At 43.5% G+C, this 24054-nt stretch overlaps 2 protein-coding genes across 2 annotated transcripts; both read right to left on the bottom strand.

The window, feature by feature from the left end:
• Nucleotides 1–5168: 5168 nt before the first annotated feature.
• On the bottom strand, nt 5169–8999 carry LOC135560218 (acidic mammalian chitinase-like). Its single transcript, XM_065001742.1, has 11 exons — nt 8921–8999; nt 8472–8501; nt 8122–8323; nt 7693–7749; nt 7443–7608; nt 7102–7226; nt 6830–6953; nt 6502–6687; nt 6231–6353; nt 5767–5905; nt 5169–5604 (listed from the first exon to the last, which is right to left on the bottom strand). The coding sequence occupies exons 1-11, from the start codon at nt 8958–8960 to the stop codon at nt 5342–5344; spliced, it is 1455 nt and encodes a 484-aa protein (XP_064857814.1). The 5' UTR covers nt 8961–8999; the 3' UTR covers nt 5169–5341.
• Nucleotides 9000–18415: 9416 nt separating this feature from the next.
• Nucleotides 18416–22336, bottom strand: LOC115143798 (acidic mammalian chitinase-like). Its single transcript, XM_065001741.1, has 11 exons — nt 22259–22336; nt 21876–21905; nt 21527–21728; nt 21104–21160; nt 20854–21019; nt 20402–20526; nt 20142–20265; nt 19814–19999; nt 19477–19599; nt 19014–19152; nt 18416–18851 (listed from the first exon to the last, which is right to left on the bottom strand). Exons 1-11 carry the CDS (start codon nt 22296–22298, stop codon nt 18589–18591), a joined length of 1455 nt encoding a protein of 484 aa, XP_064857813.1. The 5' UTR covers nt 22299–22336; the 3' UTR covers nt 18416–18588.
• Between the last annotated feature and the right edge of the window lie 1718 nt (nt 22337–24054).

The raw sequence follows: 24054 nt of genomic DNA, 5'->3' as shown, positions 1-24054 counted from the left end.
GTCTGCTGAATGGTGATGGATGAAAACTTCAGAAGGTTTATCTCGAATGAACTTTTGAACTGTTGGGAGTCTTCCATGACTGCATGGCCATGCACGCCTCCAACTCAATCATCAGTTTGCAGACCACACAACAGTAGTGGGCTTGATTACCAACAATGACGAGACAGCCTACAAGGAGGAGGTGAGGGTACTCAAAGTGTGGTGTCAGGAAAACAACCTCTACCTCAATGTCAACGAGCCAAAGAAGAAAATCAGCAGAGGGAGCACCCCCCTATCCACATCGAAGGGACAACAGTGGAGAAGGTGGAAGGTTTTAAGTTCCTCGGCATACACATCACAGACAGACTGAAATGGTCCACCCACACAGACATTGTGGTGAAGAAGGCGCAACTACGCCTTTGAGCAACAAACATTTCCAATACTGTGACGACCCTCCCACCCTGTCTGCTGTATTCTCTCTTTGTTGTCCTGATGAGAAAGTGGGTGTCTCATGATAGTTGTTTTTGGGGGGAGGCAATTAGTCAGGTAGTTGTACCAGTTAAGCTTCGTGAGTTGGTGTTGGAAACTTCACAGTGACGTTGCTGGACATATGGGGGTGAGGAAAACCTACTATCTCATATTAAGACATTTCTTTTGGCCTAGATTAAAGAGGGATGTTTCTGATTTTATCAAAACATGTCACACCTGTCAATTAACTGGTAAGCCTAATCAAGCTATTAAGCCGGTACCCTTGTTTCCTATTCCTGTACTCAGCCAACCTTTTGAGTATCTGATTATTGACTGTGTGGGTCCTCTGCCTCGTTCTAAAAAGGGTAGCAGTTACCTGTTCACTGTGATGTGTCAGACCACTAGGTTTCCTGCTGCCTATCCTCTCCGATCTATCACGACTAAGTCTGTGTTAAAAGCTTTGACTCAGTTTCTCTCATTGTTTGGAATCCCTAAGGTCATTCAGAGTGATCAAGAATCTAATTTCACCTCTAATCTGTTTAGTCAGGTTCTGCAACAGCTCCATATTAAACACAATTTGTCTAGCGCCTATCACACGCAAAGTCAAGGAGCACTGGAACGTTTCCATCAAACACTTAACTCTTTGTTGAGAGCTTATTGTACTGAGATGGATAAGGATTGGGAGGAGGGGTTGCCTTGGTTACTGTTGGCCGCTAAGGCGGTTTCACAGGAGAGCACGAGTTTCAGTCCAAATGACCTTGTGTTTGGACATAGGGTGCGTGGACTTTTATCTGTTCTCCAGGATGACGGAAGTCTCCCGAGCCTCCTCAGTCCCTGTTATCGTATGTGTGTGATTTCCGGTGACGCCTGTACGCCGCCGGTGAAATGGCTAAGGAAAAGTTATCATCTTCACAGGAGAGGATGAAGGGCATATTTGATCGCCGAACTGAGCCTCGTCACTTTAGTCCGGGTGACCAGGTTCTTGCTCTGCTGCCAATTGTTGGTACTCCTTCTCAAGCCAAGTTTCAAGGTCCAGATACAGTGGTGCGCAAGTACACTGAGCAAAATTATCTAGTTGCCACTCCAGAACGGAGGAAAGCACACCAGCTGTGCCATGTAAATCTGTTAAAACCCTATTATGCATTATGCGGTAAAACCTGTTATTTTGGCTGATACCGTTGTTTCCTTGGGTTCTTGTCGTGCTAGATCTGTGCATGAGGAGGAAGATGTTCCTGGTCCTGAGGATTGTATATTGCAGGGTAGATTGAAAAATTCAGAAACACTGGATATTTGAGACAGTCTTCTCACTCACCTGCCTGTTGATGGGCGGAAAGAGATGGTTGGTCTGATTCAGAGATTTCCAGGTTTGTTTTCTGATACACCTACACGTACAACCTTAATAGAACATGATATTGACATTGGAGATGCTGACCCCATTCGTCAGCGGTTCTATAGAGTTTCTTCAAGAGAAACTACGTTGTCTGGATGCTGAGGTCAAGTACATGCTGGAGAGTAAGATAGCAGAGCCTTCTTTCTCCAGTTGGGCTTCTCCCTGTATCTTGGTCAGTAAACCGGATGGAACAAACCGATTTTGTACGGACTACCGTAAGGTAAACAGTGTCACAAAGCCAGATTCTTTTCCTCTTCCTCGGATGGAGGACTGTGTTGATCAAGTCGGTGCAGCTAAGTTTGTGAGCAAATTTGACCTGTTAAAAGTCAGGTGGATGCTAGTCATGTGGGGACAGGTGCAGTTTTGCTGCAAACAGATGTGTCTGGGGTTGAGAGGCCTGTTAGTTTCTTTTCTAAAAAGTTTAACGATTATCAGTTGAACTATTCGGTTATTGAAAAGGAAGCGCTAGCACTCATTTGGGCCCTACAACACTTCCAAGTGTATGTCGGGTCGGGGGGTAGTACCTATTGTGGTCTACACCGACCATAACCCCCTCACTTTTTTGAGGTCCATGATGTGTCCAAACCAGAGGATAATGCGATGGTGTTTATTTTTACAATCATTCCATCTTGATGTGCGGCACATCCGGGGGACTGAGAACGTGATTGCTGATGCGCTCTCTCGTGCGCCCTGTTCCTAAATGTTTACGTGACTGACCATTGTTTGTATTGTCATGTTCTCTCTGTCCTGTCAGCTCCCTCCTGGTTTTTTTCTTTCCTCTTAAATGTTGCTTCCTGTGCGAAGGTTGCTGAGGTCTAGGGAGGAGGTTGGCTGGGGCAAATTGTAAGTGAACACGTAACCCCTCATCAATTTGGGACGCAGAAGCTGTGTCAAGTTGGGACGCAGAGGGCTGTGTCGTTGTTCTGGGGCCCTTGTTGGTCCCTGGTTTTATGGGCGGGAATGTGACGACCCTCCCACTCTGTCTGCCGTATTCTCTCTTTGTTTCCTTATTAGGATGCCGGTGGGCGGCGTTGGGTGGGTCGTCAGCTACATGGGAAACACCTGGGCCCGGTGTCTCCCAGGATAAATACACAACTTCCCCATGCGTGGAGGAGACTCTCTCCATGCAGACACCTTTATGGATTTTGTTGTGTTTCTTAGTGGTTTTTGAGTTGTTTGCTTTAGCATCTTTTCGACACCCTGCATTATCACATTCATGCATGCAAAACACTCACTTACACTACTGATTACACACACCATTGTATATGTTCCTTAGTTGCTTTAGTTAATAAATATATCTTTTGTTACGCCTTATCTCCACGTTGTCTCCCTTTAGTTACGGGCTTTGAGCCGGTTCGTGACAATACCTTGTAGAATCCATGCCCAGAGAATGTTCTGAAGGCAAAGGGGGGGTCAGACCCAGTCCTAGATGGGTGTACCTAATAAACAGGTTGTATTTGTTTGGATAGTGAAGCTAATGTTTAATTTTGTTCTAAACACCAGCATTTTGGATTTGAGATCAAATGTTTTATTTGGGGTATTTTCATACATATCTTTTTTAGAAATGAAAGACCTTTGTTTCAAGTCCCCCAATTTCAATATGTCATAAGTGCTTAGACAAATTAACTTGTATTGAATTTAGTGAAAAGTTTTGTAGTCATTGCATGCTAGAAATATGGGACCAAATGCATCAAGTTTGTGACTCTCAAAAGGTAAAATAAGAGGTGCTTGTATCTGTCCTGTTTCACTGCATGTACAACCTGTACGAGGGTGAAATGGAAATGTGTTTCTTGCATATCCCAACTACCCCTGAGAGTGGGGTCGTTGCCAAGGATAAGCCATTGTTGATGGGTATCCTGGAACAATTAGGATTAAGTGCCTTGCTCAAGGGCAGATTGACTAAATTTCCACATTGTCAGCTCATAGATTTGAACTAGCAACTTTTCGGTTACTGGCCCAACACTCTAACCACTCTAAATGCTAGGCTACTTGCCAACCTCTAAAACCTTGCTTGATGCATTTGCAGTTTGTTTTGGTTGTGTTTCGGGAATGTTGTGCCCAATATAAATGAATGGTAAATAATGTATTGTGTCATTTTGGAGTCACTTCTATTCTAAATAAATTAACACTTCTACATTCATGTGGATGCTGCCATGATTACGGATAATCATGAATGAATTGTACATAATGATGAGTGAGAAGTTAGATGCACAAAGGTCATGCCCCCAAAACGTGCTAACCTCTCACTCTTACCAATGTCAGGGGAGGGGGGTCAAATTTTGATGGGGGTAATAAATATGTATGCCTCTGTAACTCCCTCACTCATCATTATTCACGATCCATTCATGATTTCCCTAAATATCATAGCATCCATATTAATATAAAAGTGTTCAGAAGCATACAATGTCATTTAAATTAAAAGTGGCTCCAAAATGACAGATTATTTAAATATGAATTTCTATTGGGCACAACATTATCCGAAGCTCAACCAAAACAAACTGCAAATGCAGCCTACAAGTTTGTAGAGTCACTAACTTGAAGTAGTCATTGCATGCTTGGAATTTGTGACCAAATACTAAACTTTTGACTACTTTAATACACATGTGAATTTGTCCAAATACTAGACACATTCAAATGGGTAGACTAGATACATACAGTGCTTTCATTTCTAAACGTTAAAACAGATATGTAATGAAAATACCCTCAAATAATAAGTGACATTGTGTACTGTCGCCTCATTTAAAACATTTGATCTCAAATTGAGTACAGAGCCAAATTAAAAGTTTTAGCTTCAATGTACAAATAAAAATGCAGGAGAGTGTATGTGTGTATTTTATACCAAGGTGAGAACATTAGAATTTACAATTATGAATGCTTAGTTTCACTTTGAACTTTGGTCTTGTCTGTTTTACAATTTTGAAAATCACAGATTTCCCATTAAGTTGAAGTACTTTTCTATTTACTGTTGTCTATATGTTGTTCATGTCAGTGCCTTAACTTTAAATGTCATGGTAATGATGAGTCAGTCTAAGCTCTGTCTGATTTTATACCGTGTCTGTAAGCCTGGTAAAGTTTGACTGCAAACAAAGGACTTTTACTGCGATTCTCTGTGGTGGAATGAATTGTATGAATCTAAACTGACAAGGGAATACGTGAGGGAATCAGTTGAGAAGGCAAGGAGCAGAATTGCTTATCTTGTTCAGATAATGACTAGCTATGTGGGATCCAAGGTGATTTGTAGATTACTGATTTTTTGCAGTCAAAGTACACTGAAGTTTAATAACTAAAACCCACACAGTGTGGATGAAGTAAAGTGACAGAGACAGAAGGATGAATTTATATGGTGGATGTTTATTGGAGTGGATTTTAAATGTTAAGTGGAGCTGATGTTAGAATGGGCCATGACAACAGTGGACCTAACAACCACAAAACCTTTAGACCCAGCTCCTTCATGACATACGAGAGGGGGAAGGAAACATTAATAGGGGGGAACCGTGTTTTTTTTTAGGCCCAGTTGCAGCACTTGCAGCTGATGTCGAACACCAGACCGGCAGCACAGTGCTGGTCGTAGGTCTTGCCCTGGTTACAATTGTAGAAGCTGTTCTTATTGGTGGGGTCAGGGTACATGCCGTCAGCCTTGCCGGCGCAGAAGCCAGATCCCCCACTGCTACTGCCACTGCTGCCCCCTTGACCTCCAGGCTGTGGGGGGTTGAGTGGTTGCTGGGCAGGTGTCACTGGGGCAATGGGGCCCGTACGGGCGGCACAACCTGGGAGACATGGAGGAAATAGGAGTTGGGGGAATGTAGAAGAGAAAGGGGGTTGAAATCTTTTCAACTACTATTTGAACCCAGGTCTGGTTGAGATAGTGAGAGAGGGTTGTTGTTGAACGTTTGTGTGTACAAGCAGGCTTGTGTTTGTGTCTGTCTCACCAGCTCCGGTTCCCAGTCCAGACTTGAGGGTGTTGATCAGTGGGTATCTGCCCTGTCCACAGAAGGTTCCAGAGAAGTCATCCAGATCCAGAGTCCACACCATGGCTCCTCCGAAGCCAGTTTTCTTCAGCCACTCGATCTGTAGGGGAGAAAGAGAGGGGAGAGGAGGGTTTACTTAACGGGGTGAAATTGGATAAATATGTATAGGTGATAGAACTTCATCAATTGCCCTATGTTGCTTAGTTGGTAGGGAATGGATCTTTCAATGACAGGATGGTGGATTCGAATTCTCGCTGGGGTCACCTATAACAAAATGTATGCACTCACTACTGTAAATCAGGAAGATAAAAGCTACTGTTAAATTCCATATATTATAAGGATTATTGTAACAGAGTAGGATGATACGCCAGTACCCCCTAGTTAAATCTTTTCACCAACAGACAAACACCCCCACAAACACAGACCTTGTCCTGGAAACTCTTGACGTTGTCATATCCAACCCAGATGTTCTGCTGGGTGTAGGCGTAGGGCACCATCTGGGCAGAGTCCCAGGCCTGGGTAGCACCCTGCTTCAGTAAGGTGCAGATCTAATGACACACACATACACGTTAGGGTTGGAAGTTGCATGATTCAGGAAGCTGCAGATGTAATCACTCAAAAACATACACGGGGTTTGCGTCCAAGGGATTGGAAGAGGGTGTAATTTCAGACCTATCTTAATCCTGTGTCAATTACCTCGTAGTAGGCCAGGAAGCCAGACTGTCTGGTGAATGGTCCGGCCGGGCCGGGGCCAGTGGCGGGAGCGCCCACTCCAGTGTTAGAGCCACTGGCCAGCTGGAAGGTGTGGCCGTAGGTGGGGAATCCAACCAGGAGCTTCTCAGCGGGGGCACCACTGCTCTTCCAGTACTTCATAGCATAGTCCTGAGAACACACACAGTATGTGGTAGTGAGAATTTTTAAGAAATGTGCTACTCCCTCTCAGCTCAAAACTAAATAGGCAGGAAGAGATAGGTGAGCATAGGAAGAGAGAGAGAAAGAGATGGGTACAGAGAGAGAGACTCACCACATCGGAGTAGATGGCATCTCCCTGATCAGCTGGTCCTCTGTACAGAGGGCTGTTTTCTCCAGTGTTGTGTTCCCAAGATCCATGAAAGTCATAGGTCATCACATGCAGGTAGTCCAACACGCTGAGAGGGAGAGAAAGAGAGGGAGAGAAAGAGAGAGAGAAAGAGTTTCCAATATGCCAAGAAGTATTTGATAGATCATGCATGTTTTAATGTACACATTTGTCCTAAGAACTAATATATGAATGAGACCCAGTGTGTATGTACTGACGATCCAATCTCGGCGATCTGGTATCCGGTGTCGATGGTTCCCTTTCCGGCAGCCACAGCTGCAGTCAGCATCAGACGAGGACGGTTGGTGTTCTTTCCTTCAGCCTCAAAGGCAGCCATCAGCTCCTAGAGGGAGACAGTGCACAGAGGGATGTGTGTGTTAATTTGGGAGTGCAGGTGTTCATTCCTGTCTGTGTGTTCATTTGTGTATGCATGAGCTATTTTGTGTGTGTATGTGTGTGTGTCTGTTTGTGTGATTGTTAATCTGCGTGTGTGTGTGTTTATTCATGTTTGTTCATTTATGTGTGTGTGTGTGTATGTATATGGGTGTTTGAGTCTAACCTGCAGCAAGGTGGTGAATCTGGCCTTGTCTGCGGGTGGGGAGCCTCTGGTTCCGGGATACTCCCAGTCAATGTCCAGGCCGTCAAACTGGTAGTGTCTCAGGAACTTGATAACGCTGCTGATGAATGTCTGGCGGTTGGCTGCACTGGACACCATTGCTGTGAACCTGGGTACAAACACACAGCTCAGACACAGGGTGTGTGTGTAAATGTGTGTGTGCACTTGCATGTTTATATGCATCTCCACTTACGGCTGACTGCCAAATTTCCATCCTCCAATGGCCAGCAGAGTCTTCAGGTTGCTGTTCCTGTTACCAAATACAAGACTTAGGGTTATTACTGGCTTAGGCGTGCATGTGTGCACCACGGGAGGCTGCTGAGGGGAAGAAAGCTCATAAAAATGTCTGGGATGGCGGAAATGGAATGGCATCAAACACATAGAAACAATGTGTTTCACATATTTGATACCATTCCACTAATTCTGCTCCAGCTCTTACCACGATCCCGTCCTCCAACCTTAAGGTGCCACAAACCTCCTGTGGTGTGTACATGCCTGAATGATAAAGTGTTTGCCTGCATTTGTCTATGTGTGTGCGTGCCTGCATGCGTATGTGCATGTGTGCATGCCTGCTTGAGTGTGTGTTTGTGTGTGTGTGTGTTTGTGTGTGTCTCTCTCTCACTGGTTCTTGAGAGCCTGGAACTGTCCGTAGAGTTTCTCATCGTCCCATTCGTAGGTCTTGATCTCATTGTTGGCCATGCCGGCAAAGGCATAGATCAGATGGTCACAGAGACAGGGGTCCACGTTGGTGGGGAAATACTTGCCTGCTCCTGGCCGGTACTGGCCCCAGTTAGTGAAATAACAGGATAGGATGTAGGAGGATCCTATGGAAGGGTAGTAGTAATGTTAGAGTTTGGAGTTTGGCCGTTTTAGAGTCAGGGTTGGCATGTTCTGTAAATCGAGTTATTGTTCTCTGATTGGCTACTTACCTTGATGCTGGCTACATGTAAATGAAATGAACTTTAAACGTACCTAGCTGTGCATGCAGCAGGAGAGCCAGTCCTAGAGAGAGAGAAAAGGAGAATAGTGTGAGAGAAAGCGAGAGAAATAAAGAAGGGAGGAAGAGAAAGGCAGAGGTTTTGTGTCATATTAAACTTTTTTTCAAGTCAACATAATTCAGAACTGTAATGATAATGATATAAAGTGCAGTTCTTCCCCTCTGACATGAATATAGGTGGGTCATGGTGCTGTCAACCTCAGTCCTTAGAAACAGAATTTGACCACATTAGCATAGGCAAAATGCATAACTAGAGGACATTCGTCAGTGGCCAATTTTCTCCACAGGGAGCCAAAGCCTTAGCATAGAGCATAGACTCTGAATGTTGCTAATTGTCATTACAATGAAAATGTAAATAACATGTTTGAAATAAAGAACAATAGTACAGTTCTAAGCTAAATAAGCCAAAATAAATTCCACTTACCAACGCAGATGAGTAGTTTGCCCATGGTTGCTCTGTACATTGCTCCATGGGCTGCTGAACCCTTTTATACTCTCAACGACCACTCCTTTCTCACTCATAACTCTTGGACTTTCCCATTCTGCAGCAAACCTCAATCAGCCTCAGTCACTTGTTTGAACAAGGGTTTCCACTGCCTTAACAAAAACACTGATTAACTTCATATGTCCTTGTTTTAAGACATGATAAGCTGACGATAAAAAAAGCAGTCTGTTTTCGGTGAAATTGACATCCATAAAGATGGGTCCGTTAGCCATCCCTTAGCCTCTTCAGTTTAGCCTCTAGGACTAGCCCCTGCACCCTAGCTAGCACCTTTCTCCCACCACCAAACCCCCTATATAATTGTGGAGATTGACCTTGAAATGGGATGGATGTACAGAATCTGGTGACCATTCTACCAACTCAAGCTCAAGGTTGAGATGTCCCCATAATTAATTTATCTATCTTATGTTTCAGTTCTTCTAGCAGTGAGTTGAAGGTTGGGGGGAAGTGCCTAGGGGATAGGAATAAAAGGTGTGACTTGAGGGTAAGGGGCAAGGGGTCTATTTAACATTAAGCATCAGGCTTAACACCTAGCTTCATGCAGCTTAGTCACAAAAATCAGAAAAACAATCCAATTAATTGTTCACCTTTGATGATCTTCGGATGTTTTCACTCACGAGACTCCCAGTTACACAATAAATGTTCCTTTTGTTCCATAAAGATGATTTTTATATCCAAAATACCTCCGTTAGTTTGGCATGTTATGTTCAGAAATCTACAGGAAAGAGCGGTCATGACAATGCTGACAAATTCCAAATAGTTTCCGTAATGTCCACAGAAACATGTCAAACGTTTTTTAGAATCAATCCTCAGGTTGTTTTTAAAATATATAATCGATAATATATAAAGCAAAACTGTATTTTTCATTAGGAGAGGGAAAGGCAATGGCTGCCCAAACTCTGTTGCGCGAGCAAAACTCATCCGAACACCTGACGCAACGTTATTTTTCTAGCTCATTTTTCAAAATAAAAGCCCGAAACTATGTCTGAAGACTGTTGACACCTTGAGGAAGCGATAGGGAAAGGAATCTGGTTGATATCCCTTTAAATGGAGCAAAGGCAGGCTATGGAACATGGAGTTTTCTAAATAGAAGCCACTTCCTGGTTTGATTTTCCTCAGGGTTTCGCCTGCAATATCAGTTCTGTTACTCACAGACAATACTAATAATAATATGCATATTTTAGCAACTGAGACTGAGGAGCTGGCCATTTACTCTGGGCACCTTTTCATCCAAGCTACTCAATACTTCCCATGCAGCCATAAGAAGTTAACCAATTCAATTAAAATACTCTGTCTGCTACTAAGAATTTGTAAGGTTCTTATTAAAATGAAACAGACAGAGGCGCAGCTACAACTGTCAGGAATGTTTATTTAGAGAGCTCTCCCCATCATTTCCGGTACATTGGTCTATATATCTCACATTTCGTCATAAATGTCCCTCCTCCTCTCAGATACAATGGCAACATAGTTCACAAGTCTTCTCCTACGAAAAAATAGTCTGCCACCTGTTAAACAATCAACTACAAGCCCAAGGTCTCTCCCCTCCCTGGGTGGGGACAGAATGTCCTGTAAGGAACACAGTATTCCTGCCTGTCTGACGATAGCTCCATTTTGTTTCTCACTTACACCCTGCTTACATACTAAAAAGGAACAGAAACTCCTTGTTCTAATTCTTGACTAACACTACACCCATTGGATTTAGTTTTATGATTCTAAATAAGTTTCATACAATCATACAGTGACAGGGTAGTATTCTGTTAGTTATGGTTCTTCGTTAAAAGTGTCTAAGTGTTATGGGATATAATTGAGTCATTATTCATAAAAAAAATCCCATAACACTTAGACACTTTCAGAACGAGGTCCTTCTTCCAATAGGGCATCACCAAGTACCGTGCTCCACACAGAATCCACAGTCACCCTGGCCCCTCACCCCTGCAGACAACACCAATCCCCACTGTGATCAATTCAGTGTCAGGATGGCTCTAGGTCACCAGCAACCAACCAATGATAGGTGTCTTTGAGTCGACTAACTCTCAGATCATCCTCCACTGACTCGGCCCTGCTTATGCCTCCAAGGTGCCCCCCTCACACAGGAATACACACTGGAGCCTACGTAACAGAGGCTTTTCTAAAAACTTGACTTCAAGTGTGGTTTGCTCACCTCTTTCTTTAAAAAAAACTACGTTTGAGATGTGGTATCCACTCGGCTCGCTGTCTCTCAGATCAAAGGTGGGTCCATCTGCTTCGTTCCCAAAGTGTGGTTTCCCTGAGATCCCAAGTTTGAGGGATCCCTCGTGCACGATTTGCCCAGATCATCGGGAGCAGTCACCAAGTGAAGATTCGGGTCCCATCTGGGTCGTCAAATGTGGTGGTTAATTTCTGTCTTATCAAATGAGGAGAGACAAACATAACACACAAGTCAGAGTTATACTTAAACTACATATTTAATAATAAGAGCTTTGCGATAGCAATGACTTTCAACGATTCGCCATTTTCTAATGATCCGTTGAGAGTGATAAAACAAAAGTACAAAGATCTTTTATAGCCAAGATACACCCCTCTCAAACTACATGACGAACAACAGATACATAGAATGGTCACAAGGTTAAGATTTGTATGAAAGATATCTAAATACATAGTACAGCAACTGCTGTGTCAAGAGTTTTCATTTTGTCTGGTCATCCTACAAACTGGAACCATCTCACCCTGGTACGGTATAGCACAAAAACATTACCTTATGTTCTCTGGAATGCTCTTTAGGTTTTATCACCCAAAGACATCTTAAATATCCTCAGTCAGTGTTATCTCATAGAGGTCCATTCTCAGTAGAACACACACACAATAGTTAACAGAATACTCTATTCTGTCAAATAATACAACCATTATAATGCAATACAAGCATTATAACATAATCTTGCAATTTCCATGACAAGTTACGCTGAGTACATGATTTTATCGGTTTTGCCTCTCTGAACGCTAAATTCCCCCGCCCTCCCTTCGGCAAATCCAACCACGACACCATCTTGCTCCAACTGTCTTATAGGCAGAAGCTCAAACAGGATGTACCAGTGACTAGAATCATTCAACGCTGGTCTGAACAATCGGAATCCACGCTTCAAGATTGTTTGATCACACGGACTGGGATATGTTCCGGTTAGCCTCAGAGAATAACATCAACCTATACACTGACTCGGTGAGTGAATTTAAAAGGAAGTGCATTGGAGATGTTGTACCCACTTTGACGATTAGAATTTACCCTAACCAGAAACTGTGGATGATGGCGGCATTCGCACAAGACTGAAAACACGACCAACCGCATTTAACCATGGAAAGAGGTCTGGGAATATGGCTGAATATAAACAGTGTAGATATTCCCTCCGCAAGGCAATCAACCAAGCGAAATGCTGGTACAGGGACAAAGTGGAGTTGCAATTCAACGGCTCAGACATGAGACATATGTGGCAGGGTCTACAGGAAATCAAAAACCACAAAAAGAAAACCAGCCACGTCACGGATACCGATGTCATGCTTCCAGAAAAACTTAGCACTTTCATTGCCCGCTTTGAGGATAATACAGTGTCACTGTTGCGGCCTGCTAACAAGAACTACACCCCAACCCTCTCCTTCTCCGTATCCGTTGAGAATAAAACATTTAAACGTGTTAACCCTCGCAAGGCTCATGGCCTTGATGGGATCCCTAGCCATGTCCTCAGAGAATACGCAGACCAGCTGGCTGGTGTGTTTAAGGACATATTCAATCGCTCCCTATCCCAGTCTGCTGTCCCCACATGCTTCAAGATGGCCACCATTGTTCTTGTACCCAAGAAGGCAAAGTAATTGACCTAAATGACTACTGCACCGTAGCACTCACCTCTTTTATCATGAAGTGCTTTGAGAGACTAGTCAAGGATCATATCATCTCCACCTTGCCGGCCACCTGTTAGGAATTTTATGAATAATGACTAAACAATATCCTCATTTTAAATAGAACTGTTTATTATATCTGATTAACAATATGAATTCATAAGTGAGGGATTGTGGAGCATGAAACAGGGGCTAATTAAATAAATACCATTCCTGCCAGGTTGGAGAAGACTGGACTTGTGGGTTTTTAAGTAAGCAGAAAGGGTCGTTAACCTATGGTTGAACCGACTCAACTTAGCTCTGGGATGTTTAGATATTCCGTTTGTGTTTTCTTAGGTTTTCCATTAGCTGGATCTGTCTGCTGAATGGTGATGGATGAAAACTTCAGAAGGTTTATCTCGAATGAACTTTTGAACTGTTGGGAGTCTTCCATGACTGCATGGCCATGCACGCCTCCAACTCAATCATCAGTTTGCAGACCACACAACAGTAGTGGGCTTGATTACCAACAATGACGAGACAGCCTACAAGGAGGAGGTGAGGGTACTCAAAGTGTGGTGTCAGGAAAACAACCTCTACCTCAATGTCAACGAGCCAAAGAAGAAAATCAGCAGAGGGAGCACCCCCCTATCCACATCGAAGGGACAACAGTGGAGAAGGTGGAAGGTTTTAAGTTCCTCGGCATACACATCACAGACAGACTGAAATGGTCCACCCACACAGACATTGTGGTGAAGAAGGCGCAACTACGCCTTTGAGCAACAAACATTTCCAATACTGTGACGACCCTCCCACCCTGTCTGCTGTATTCTCTCTTTGTTGTCCTGATGAGAAAGTGGGTGTCTCATGATAGTTGTTTTTGGGGGAGGCAATTAGTCAGGTAGTTGTACCAGTTAAGCTTCGTGAGTTGGTGTTGGAAACTTCACAGTGACGTTGCTGGACATATGGGGGTGAGGAAAACCTACTATCTCATATTAAGACATTTCTTTTGGCCTAGATTAAAGAGGGATGTTTCTGATTTTATCAAAACATGTCACACCTGTCAATTAACTGGTAAGCCTAATCAAGCTATTAAGCCGGTACCCTTGTTTCCTATTCCTGTACTCAGCCAACCTTTTGAGTATCTGATTATTGACTGTGTGGGTCCTCTGCCTCGTTCTAAAAGGGTAGCAGTTACCTGTTCACTGTGATGTGTCAGACCACTAGGTTTCCTGCTGCCTATCCTCTCCGATCTATCACGACTAAGTCTGTGTTAAAAGCTTTGACTCAGTTTCTCTCATTGTTTGGAATCCCTAAGGTCATTCAGAGTGATCAAGAATCTAATTTCACCTCTAATCTGTTTAGTCAGGTTCTGCAACAGCTCCATATTAAACACAATTTGTCTAGCGCCTATCACACGCAAAGTCAAGGAGCACTGGAACGTTTCCATCAAACACTTAACTCTTTGTTGAGAGCTTATTGTACTGAGATGGATAAGGATTGGGAGGAGGGGTTGCCTTGGTTACTGTTGGCCGCTAAGGCGGTTTCACAGGAGAGCACGAGTTTCAGTCCAAATGACCTTGTGTTTGGACATAGGGTGCGTGGACTTTTATCTGTTCTCCAGGATGACGGAAGTCTCCCGAGCCTCCTCAGTCCCTGTTATCGTATGTGTGTGATTTCCGGTGACGCCTGTACGCCGCCGGTGAAATGGCTAAGGAAAAGTTATCATCTTCACAGGAGAGGATGAAGGGCATATTTGATCGCCGAACTGAGCCTCGTCACTTTAGTCCGGGTGACCAGGTTCTTGCTCTGCTGCCAATTGTTGGTACTCCTTCTCAAGCCAAGTTTCAAGGTCCAGATACAGTGGTGCGCAAGTACACTGAGCAAAATTATCTAGTTGCCACTCCAGAACGGAGGAAAGCACACCAGCTGTGCCATGTAAATCTGTTAAAACCCTATTATGCACGTTCCTCTGAGACTGAACAGTGGAAGTCCACAGAGGACGGTAAAACCTGTTATTTTGGCTGATACCGTTGTTTCCTTGGGTTCTTGTCGTGCTAGATCTGTGCATGAGGAGGAAGATGTTCCTGGTCCTGACGATTGTATATTGCAGGGTAGATTGAAAAATTCAGAAACACTGGATATTTTAGACAGTCTTCTCACTCACCTGCCTGTTGATGGGCGGAAAGAGATGGTTGGTCTGATTCAGAGATTTCCAGGTTTGTTTTCTGATACACCTACACGTACAACCTTAATAGAACATGATATTGACATTGGAGATGCTGACCCCATTCGTCAGCGGTTCTATAGAGTTTCTTCAGAGAAACTACGTTGTCTGGATGCTGAGGTCAAGTACATGCTGGAGAGTAAGATAGCAGAGCCTTCTTTCTCCAGTTGGGCTTCTCCCTGTATCTTGGTCAGTAAACCGGATGGAACAAACCGATTTTGTACGGACTACCGTAAGGTAAACAGTGTCACAAAGCCAGATTCTTTTCCTCTTCCTCGGATGGAGGACTGTGTTGATCAAGTCGGTGCAGCTAAGTTTGTGAGCAAATTTGACCTGTTAAAAGTCAGGTGGATGCTAGTCATGTGGGGACAGGTGCAGTTTTGCTGCAAGCAGATGTGTCTGGGGTTGAGAGGCCTGTTAGTTTCTTTTCTAAAAAGTTTAACGATTATCAGTTGAACTATTCGGTTATTGAAAAGGAAGCGCTAGCACTCATTTGGGCCCTACAACACTTCCAAGTGTATGTCGGGTCGGGGGGTAGTACCTATTGTGGTCTACACCGACCATAACCCCCTCACTTTTTGAGGTCCATGATGTGTCCAAACCAGAGGATAATGCGATGGTGTTTATTTTTACAATCATTCCATCTTGATGTGCGGCACATCCGGGGGACTGAGAACGTGATTGCTGATGCGCTCTCTCGTGCGCCCTGTTCCTAAATGTTTACGTGACTGACCATTGTTTGTATTGTCATGTTCTCTCTGTCCTGTCAGCTCCCTCCTGGTTTTTTTCTTTCCTCTTAAATGTTGCTTCCTGTGCGAAGGTTCCTGAGGTCTAGGGAGGAGGTTGGCTGGGGCAAATTGTAAGTGAACACGTAACCCCTCATCAATTTGGGACGCAGAAGCTGTGTCAAGTTGGGACGCAGAGGGCTGTGTCGTTGTTCTGGGGCCCTTGTTGGTCCCTGGTTTTATGGGCGGGAATGTGACGACCCTCCCACTCTGTCTGCCGTATTCTCTCTTTGTTTCCTTATTAGGATGCCGGTGGGCGGCGTTGGGTGGGTCGTCAGCTACATGGGAAACACCTGGGCCCGGTGTCTCCCAGGATAAATACACAACTTCCCCATGCGTGGAGGAGACTCTCTCCATGCAGACACCTTTATGGATTTTGTTGTGTTTCTTAGTGGTTTTTGAGTTGTTTGCTTTAGCATCTTTTCGACACCCTGCATTATCACATTCATGCATGCAAAACACTCACTTACACTACTGATTACACACACCATTGTATATGTTCCTTAGTTGCTTTAGTTAATAAATATATCTTTTGTTACGCCTTATCTCCACGTTGTCTCCCTTTAGTTACGGGCTTTGAGCCGGTTCGTGACAATACCTTGTAGAATCCATGCCCAGAGAATGTTCTGAAGGCAAAGGGGGGGTCAGACCCGGTCCTAGATGGGTGTACCTAATAAACAGGTTGTATTTGTTTGGATAGTGAAGCTAATGTTTAATTTTGTTCTAAACACCAGCATTTTGGATTTGAGATCAAATGTTTTATTTGGGGGTATTTTCATACATATCTTTTTTAGAAATGAAAGACCTTTGTTTCAAGTCCCCCAATTTCAATATGTCATAAGTGCTTAGACAAATTAACTTGTATTGAATTTAGTGAAAAGTTTTGTAGTCATTGCATGCTAGAAATATGGGACCAAATGCATCAAGTTTGTGACTCTCAAAAGGTAAAATAAGAGGTGCTTGTATCTGTCCTGTTTCACTGCATGTACAACCTGTACGAGGGTGAAATGGAAATGTGTTTCTTGCATATCCCAACTACCCCTGAGAGTGGGGTCGTTGCCAAGGATAAGCCATTGTTGATGGGTATCCTGGAACAATTAGGATTAAGTGCCTTGCTCAAGGGCAGATTGACTAAATTTCCACATTGTCAGCTCATAGATTTGAACTAGCAACTTTTCGGTTACTGGCCCAACACTCTAACCACTCTAAATGCTAGGCTACTTGCCAACCTCTAAAACCTTGCTTGATGCATTTGCAGTTTGTTTTGGTTGTGTTTCGGGAATGTTGTGCCCAATATAAATGAATGGTAAATAATGTATTGTGTCATTTTGGAGTCACTTCTATTCTAAATAAATTAACACTTCTACATTAATGTGGATGCTGCCATGATTACGGATAATCATGAATGAATTGTACATAATGATGAGTGAGAAGTTACAGATGCATAAAGGTCATGCCCCCAAAACGTGTTAACCTCTCACTCTTACCAATGTCAGTGGAGGGGGGTCAAATTTTGATGGGGGTAATAAATATGTATGCCTCTGTAACTCCCTCACTCATCATTATTCACGATCCATTCATGATTTCCTAAATATCATAGCATCCATATTAATATAAAAGTGTTCAGAAGCATACAATGTCATTTAAATTAAAAGTGGCTCCAAAATGACAGATTATTTAAATATGAATTTCTATTGGGCACAACATTATCCGAAGCTCAACCAAAACAAACTGCAAATGCAGCCTACAAGTTTGTAGAGTCACTAACTTGAAGTAGTCATTGCATGCTTGGAATTTGTGACCAAATACTAAACTTTTGACTACTTTAATACACATGTGAATTTGTCCAAATACTAGACACATTCAAATGGGTAGACTAGATACATACAGTGCTTTCATTTCTAAACGGTAAAACAGATATGTATGAAAATACCCTCAAATAATAAGTGACATTGTGTACTGTCGCCTCATTTAAAACATTTGATCTCAAATTGAGTACAGAGCCAAATTAAAAGTTTTAGCTTCGATGTACAAATAAAAATGCAGGAGAGTGTATGTGTGTATTTTATACCAAGGTGAGAACATTAGAATTTACAATTATGAATGCTTAGTTTCACTTTGAACTTTGGTCTTGTCTGTTTTACAATTTTGAAAAACACAGATTTCCCATTAAGTTGAAGTACTTTTCTATTTACTGTTGTCTATATGTTGTTTATGTCAGTGCCTTAACTTTAAATGTCATGGTAATGATGAGTCATTCTAAGCTCTGTCTGATTTTATACCGTGTCTGTAAGCCTGGTAAAGTTTGACTGCAACAAAGGACTTTTACTGCGATTCTCTGTGGTGGAATGAATTGTATGAAACTAAACTGACAAGGGAATAAGTGAGGGAATCAGTTGAGAAGGCAAGGAGCAGAATTGCTTATCTTGTTCAGATAATGACTAGCTATGTGGGATCCAAGGTGATTTGTAGATTACAGATTTTTTGCAGTCAAAGTACAATGAAGTTTAATAACTAAAACCCACACAGTGTGGATGAAGTAAAGTGACAGAGACAGCAGGATGAATTTATATGGTGGATGTTTATTGGAGTGGATTTAAAATGTTAAGTGGAACTGATGTTAGAATGGGCCATGACAACAGTGGACCTAACAACCACAAAACCTTTAGACCCAGCTCCTTCATGACATACGAGAGGGGGGAGGAAACATTAATAGGGGGGAACCGTGTTTTTTTTTAGGCCCAGTTGCAGCACTTGCAGCTGATGTCGAACACCAGACCGGCAGCACAGTGCTGGTCGTAGGTCTTGCCCTGGCTACAATTGTAGAAGCTGTTCTTATTGGTGGGGTCAGGGTACATGCCGTCAGCCTTGCCGGCGCAGAAGCCAGATCCCCCACTGCTACTGCCACTGCTGCCCCCTTGACCTCCGGGCTGTGGGGGGTTGAGTGGTTGCTGGGCAGGTGTCACTGGGGCAATGGGGCCCGTACGGGCGGCACAACCTGGGAGACATGGAGGAAATAGGAGTTGGGGGAATGTAGAAGAGAAAGGGGGTTGAAATCTTTTCAACTACTATTTGAACCCAGGTTTGGTTGAGATAGTGAGAGAGGGTTGTTGTTGAACGTTTGTGTGTACAAGCAGGCTTGTGTTTGTGTCTGTCTCACCAGCTCCGGTTCCCAGTCCAGACTTGAGGGTGTTGATCAGTGGGTATCTGCCCTGTCCACAGAAGGTTCCAGAGAAGTCATCCAGATCCAGACTCCACACCATGGCTCCTCCGAAGCCAGTGTTCTTCAGCCACTCGATCTGTAGGGGAGAAAGAGAGGGGAGAGGAGGGTTTACTTAACGGGGTGAAATTGGATAAATATGTATAGGTGATAGGGCAAATGATGAAGTTCTATGTTGCTCAGTTGGTAGGGAATGGATCTTGCAATGCCAGGATGGTGGATTCGATTCTCGCTGGGGTCACCCATAACAAAATGTATGCACTCACTACTGTAAATCACGAAGAAAAAAGCTACTGTTGAATTCCATATATTATTAGGCTTATTGTAACAGAGTAGGATGCTACGCCATTACCCCCTAGTTATATCTTTCCTCCAACAGACAAACACCCCCACAAACACAGACCTTGTCCTGGAAACTCTTGACGTTGTCATATCCAACCCAGATGTTCTGCTGGGTGTAGGCGTAGGGCACCATCTGGGCAGAGTCCCAGGCCTGGGTAGCTCCCTGCTTCAGTAAGGTGCAGATCTAATGACACACACACACAATTATGTTAGGGTTGCAAGTTGCATGATTCAGGAAGCTGCAGATGTAATCACTCAAAAACATACACTGGGTTTGCGTCCAAAATGACACCCTGTTCCCCAGGACACTTCCTTTGACAAGAGCACACAAGTAGTGCACTGTGTAGGGATTGGAATAGGGTGTAATTTTGGACCTATCTTAATCCTGTGTCAATTACCTCGTAGTAGGCCAGGAAGCCAGACTGTCTGGTGAATGGTCCGGCCGGGCCGGGGCCAGTGGCGGGAGCGCCCACTCCAGTGTTAGAGCCACTGGCCAGCTGGAAGGTGTGGCCGTAGGTGGGGAATCCAACCAGGAGCTTCTCAGCGGGGGCACCACTGCTCTTCCAGTACTTCATAGCATAGTCCTGAGAACACACACAGTATGTGGTAGTGAGAATTTTTAAGAAATGTTTTACTCCCTCTCAGCTCAAAACTAAATAGGCAGGAAGAGATAGGTGAGCAGAGGAAGAGAGAGAGGAAGAGATGGGCACGGAGAGAGAGACTCACCACATCGAAGTAGATGTAATCTCCCTGATCAGCTGGTCCTCTGTAGAGAGGGCTGTTTTCTCCAGTGTTGTGTTCCCAAGATCCATGAAAGTCATAGGTCATCACATGCAGGTAGTCCAACACGCTGAGAGGGAGAGAGAAAGAGAGAGAGAAAGAGTTTCCAATATGCCAAGAAGTATTTGATAGATCATGCATGTTTTAATGTACACATTTTTCCTAAGAACTAATATATGAATGAGACCCAGTGTGTATGTACTGACGATCCAATCTCGGCGATCTGGTATCCGGTGTCGATGGTTCCCTTTCCGGCAGCCACAGCTGCAGTCAGCATCAGACGAGGAAGGTTGGTGTTCTTTCCTTCAGCCTCAAAGGCAGCCATCAGCTCCTAGATGGAGACAGTGCACAGAGGGATGTTTGTGTTAATTTGTGTATGCATGAGCTATTTTGTGTGTGTGTGTGTGTGTCTGTATGTGCGATTGTTCATCTGCGTGTGTGTGTGTTTATTCATGTTTGTTCATTTATGTGTGTGTGTGTGTGTGTGTGTGTGTGTGTGTGTGTGTGTGTGTGTGTGTGTGTGTGTGTGTGTGTGTGTGTGTGTGTGTGTGTATGTATATGTGTATGTATACATACACACACACACACACACACACACACACACACACACACACACACACACACATATACATACTCTCTTTGTCTGTTTGAGTCTAACCTGCAGCAAGGTGGTGAATCTGGCCTTGTCTGCGGGTGGGGAGCCTCTGGATCCGGGATACTCCCAGTCGATGTCCAGGCCGTCAAACTGGTACTGTCTCAGGAACTTGATAACGCTGCTGATGAACGTCTGGCGATTGGCTGCACTGGACACCATTGCTGTGAACCTGGGTACACACACACAGCTCAGACACAGGGTGTGTGTGTAAATGTGTGTGTGTACTTGCATGTTTATATGGATCTCCACTTACGGCTGAGTGCCAAAATTCCATCCTCCAATGGCCAGCAGAGTCTTCAGGTTGCTGTTCCTGTTACCAAATACAAGACTTAGGGTTATTACTGGCTTAGGCGTGCATGTGTGCACCACGGGAGGCTGCTGAGGGGAAGAAAGCTCATAAAAATATCTGGGATGGCGGAAATGCAATGGCATCAAACACATAGAAACAATGTGTTTCACATATTTGATACCATTCCACTAATTCTGCTCCAGCTCTTACCACGAGCCCGTCCTCCACACTTAAGGTGCCACAAACCTCCTGTGGTGTGTACATGCCTGAATGAGAAAGTGTTTGCCTGCATTTGTCTATGTGTGTGCGTGCCTGCATGCATATGTGCATGTGTGCATGCCTGCTTGAGTGTGTGTTTGTGTGTGTTTGTGTGTGTCTCTCTCTCACTGGTTCTTGAGAGCCTGGAACTGTCCGTAGAGTTTCTCATCGTCCCATTCGTAGGTCTTGATCTCGTTGTTGGCCATGCCGGCAAAGGCATAGATCAGATGGTCACAGAGACAGGGGTCCACGTTGGTGGGGAAATACTTGCCTGCTCCTGGCCGGTACTGGCCCCAGTTAGTGAAATAACAGGATAGGATGTAGGAGGATCCTATGGAAGGGTAGTAGTAATGTTAGAGTTTGGAGTTTGGCGGGTTAGAGTCAGGGTTGGCATGTTCTGTAAATCGAGTTATTGTTCTCTGATTGGCTACTTACCTAGATGCTGGCTACATGTAAATGAAATTAACTTTAAACGTACCTAGCTGTGCATGCAGCAGGAGAGCCAGTCCTAGAGAGAGAGAAAATGAGAATAGTGTGAGAGAAATCCAGAGAAATAAAGAAGGGAGGAAGAGAAAGGCAGAGGTTTTGTGTCATATTAAACTTTTTTCAAGTCAACATAATTCAGAACTGTAATGATAATGATATAAAGTGCAGTTCTTCCCCTCTGACATGAATATAGGTGGGTCATGGTGCTGTCAACCTCAGTCCTTAGAAACTTGACCACATTAGCATAGACAAAATGCATAACTAGAGGACATTCGTCAGTGGCCAATTCTCTCCACAGGGAGCCAAAGCCTTAGCATAGAGCATAGTATGTCTGGATGTTGCTAATTGTCATTACAACGAAAATGTACCACTTACCAACGCAGATGAGTAGTTTGCCCATGGTTGCTCTGTACATTGCTCCATGGGCTGCTGAACCCTTTTATACTCTCAACGACCACTCCTATCTCACTCATATCTCTATGACTTTCCCATTCCGCAGCAAACCTCAATCAGCCTCAGTCACTTGTTTGAACAAGGGTTTCCACCTCCTTAACAAAAACACTGATAATCTTCATATGTCCTTGTTTTAAGACATGATAAGCTGATGATAAAAAAAGCAGGTCTGTTTTCAATGAAATTGACAACCATAAAGAAGGGTCCATTAACCACCCCTTAGACTCTTCAGTTTAGCCTCTAGGACTAGCCCCTGCACCCTAGCTAGCACCTTTCTCCTACCACCAAACCCCCTATATACTTGTGGAGATTGACCTTGAAATGGGATGGATGTACAGAATCTGGTGACCATTCTACCAACTCAAGCTCAAGGTTGAGATGTCCCCATAAGGAAATGATCTATCTTATGTTTCAGTTCTTCTAGCAGTGAGTTGAAGGTTGGGGGGAAGTGCCTAGGGGATAGGAATAAAAGGTGTGACTTGAGGGTAAGGGGCAAGGGGTCTATTTAAAAATAAGCATCAGGCTTGAGACAGACCTGTTTCACCTCATGGTCTGCCAAGCATAGGTTTTGTTACTTGCCGTAGCGTAATTGATAATCGTTATAATGTATCACAATGCAGCCATATAACAAGTAATTATTAAGAAATCCAAGTGCACTTTTCAGTGTGTTACCATAGTGTTACCATATTTGTTTGAGTTCATTGGAATTATTATTACTGATAGTTGTATGTGGATAAATCAGTCTGATAGCCTTGAGATAAAAGCTGTTTTTTCAGTATCTTGCCATTTAAAAAAAAGACACTGTACAGCAAACTATAAAACAATAATGATACAATAAAAGGAATAAAAGCTACATAGCTTAAGCCAGCTGTGAGAGCACAATGTAAAAAAAAAACTTAAAAAAAAAAAAAATTCATTACAGAGTCACAATCAGGTTAACTTTTTGTACTGGTGTTGCTGTAGCTATACCATGAATTGTTCAAAAGGAGTTAATTGCTCTGATATCTACCTTATCACATTAACACAGTGTATCAGTCCTTATAAGTACCTTGAATACAATCACTGCCAAAGTTGATATCTTGGTTGAAGGACGGCATGTGCACAGTATACTTTGACTAAGCGTTTTGCTGTCTGCAAAGTTAACGCATGCAGGAAATGAATCAGGAGCTAGTAGATGACAAAGCAATGCCCGAACAGCGACAAGAAGCCTGGGAAGTCAGATTAAAACTCTGATGCCATACCGATTACAGCTGTCTCTGATTTGTTGGCGAGGAGAATTCTTAGTAATATTTTGGTAGTAAAATTGTTATTTGATTGTCACACACCTTTCGTGCCAGGGAGGAAGCACGTTCCCGCGGCGAGGAATCCTCTTATGGAACAGTTCCATTAAACCATGCCTCCCCTGCAGATTTGGAGGTCAACCAAGACCTTGTCTTGCAACAGTAGTGGGCCTGACTCAAGATTAGAAAGTTGCATGTTCAAATCATGATGGGGTTAAGGTTTTTATGCTCTCACACCTGGCTTAAGCTATGTAGCTTTTATTCATTTTATTGTATCATTCTTGTTTTATAGTTTGCTGTACAGTGTCTTTTTTTAAATGGCAAGATACTGAAAAAACAGCTTCTATCTCAAGGCTATCAGACTCTTAAATATCCATTACTAGCCGGCTACCACACGTTTACTCAACACTGCACCTTAGAGGCTGCTAAACTCAGCAA

This window comes from Oncorhynchus nerka, linkage group LG15, assembly GCF_034236695.1.
Source record: "Oncorhynchus nerka isolate Pitt River linkage group LG15, Oner_Uvic_2.0, whole genome shotgun sequence".
NCBI classification, from domain to species: domain Eukaryota; kingdom Metazoa; phylum Chordata; class Actinopteri; order Salmoniformes; family Salmonidae; genus Oncorhynchus; species Oncorhynchus nerka.
Note: the sequence above shows the minus strand (reverse complement) of the source record. Positions and strands in the feature narration are given on the sequence as shown.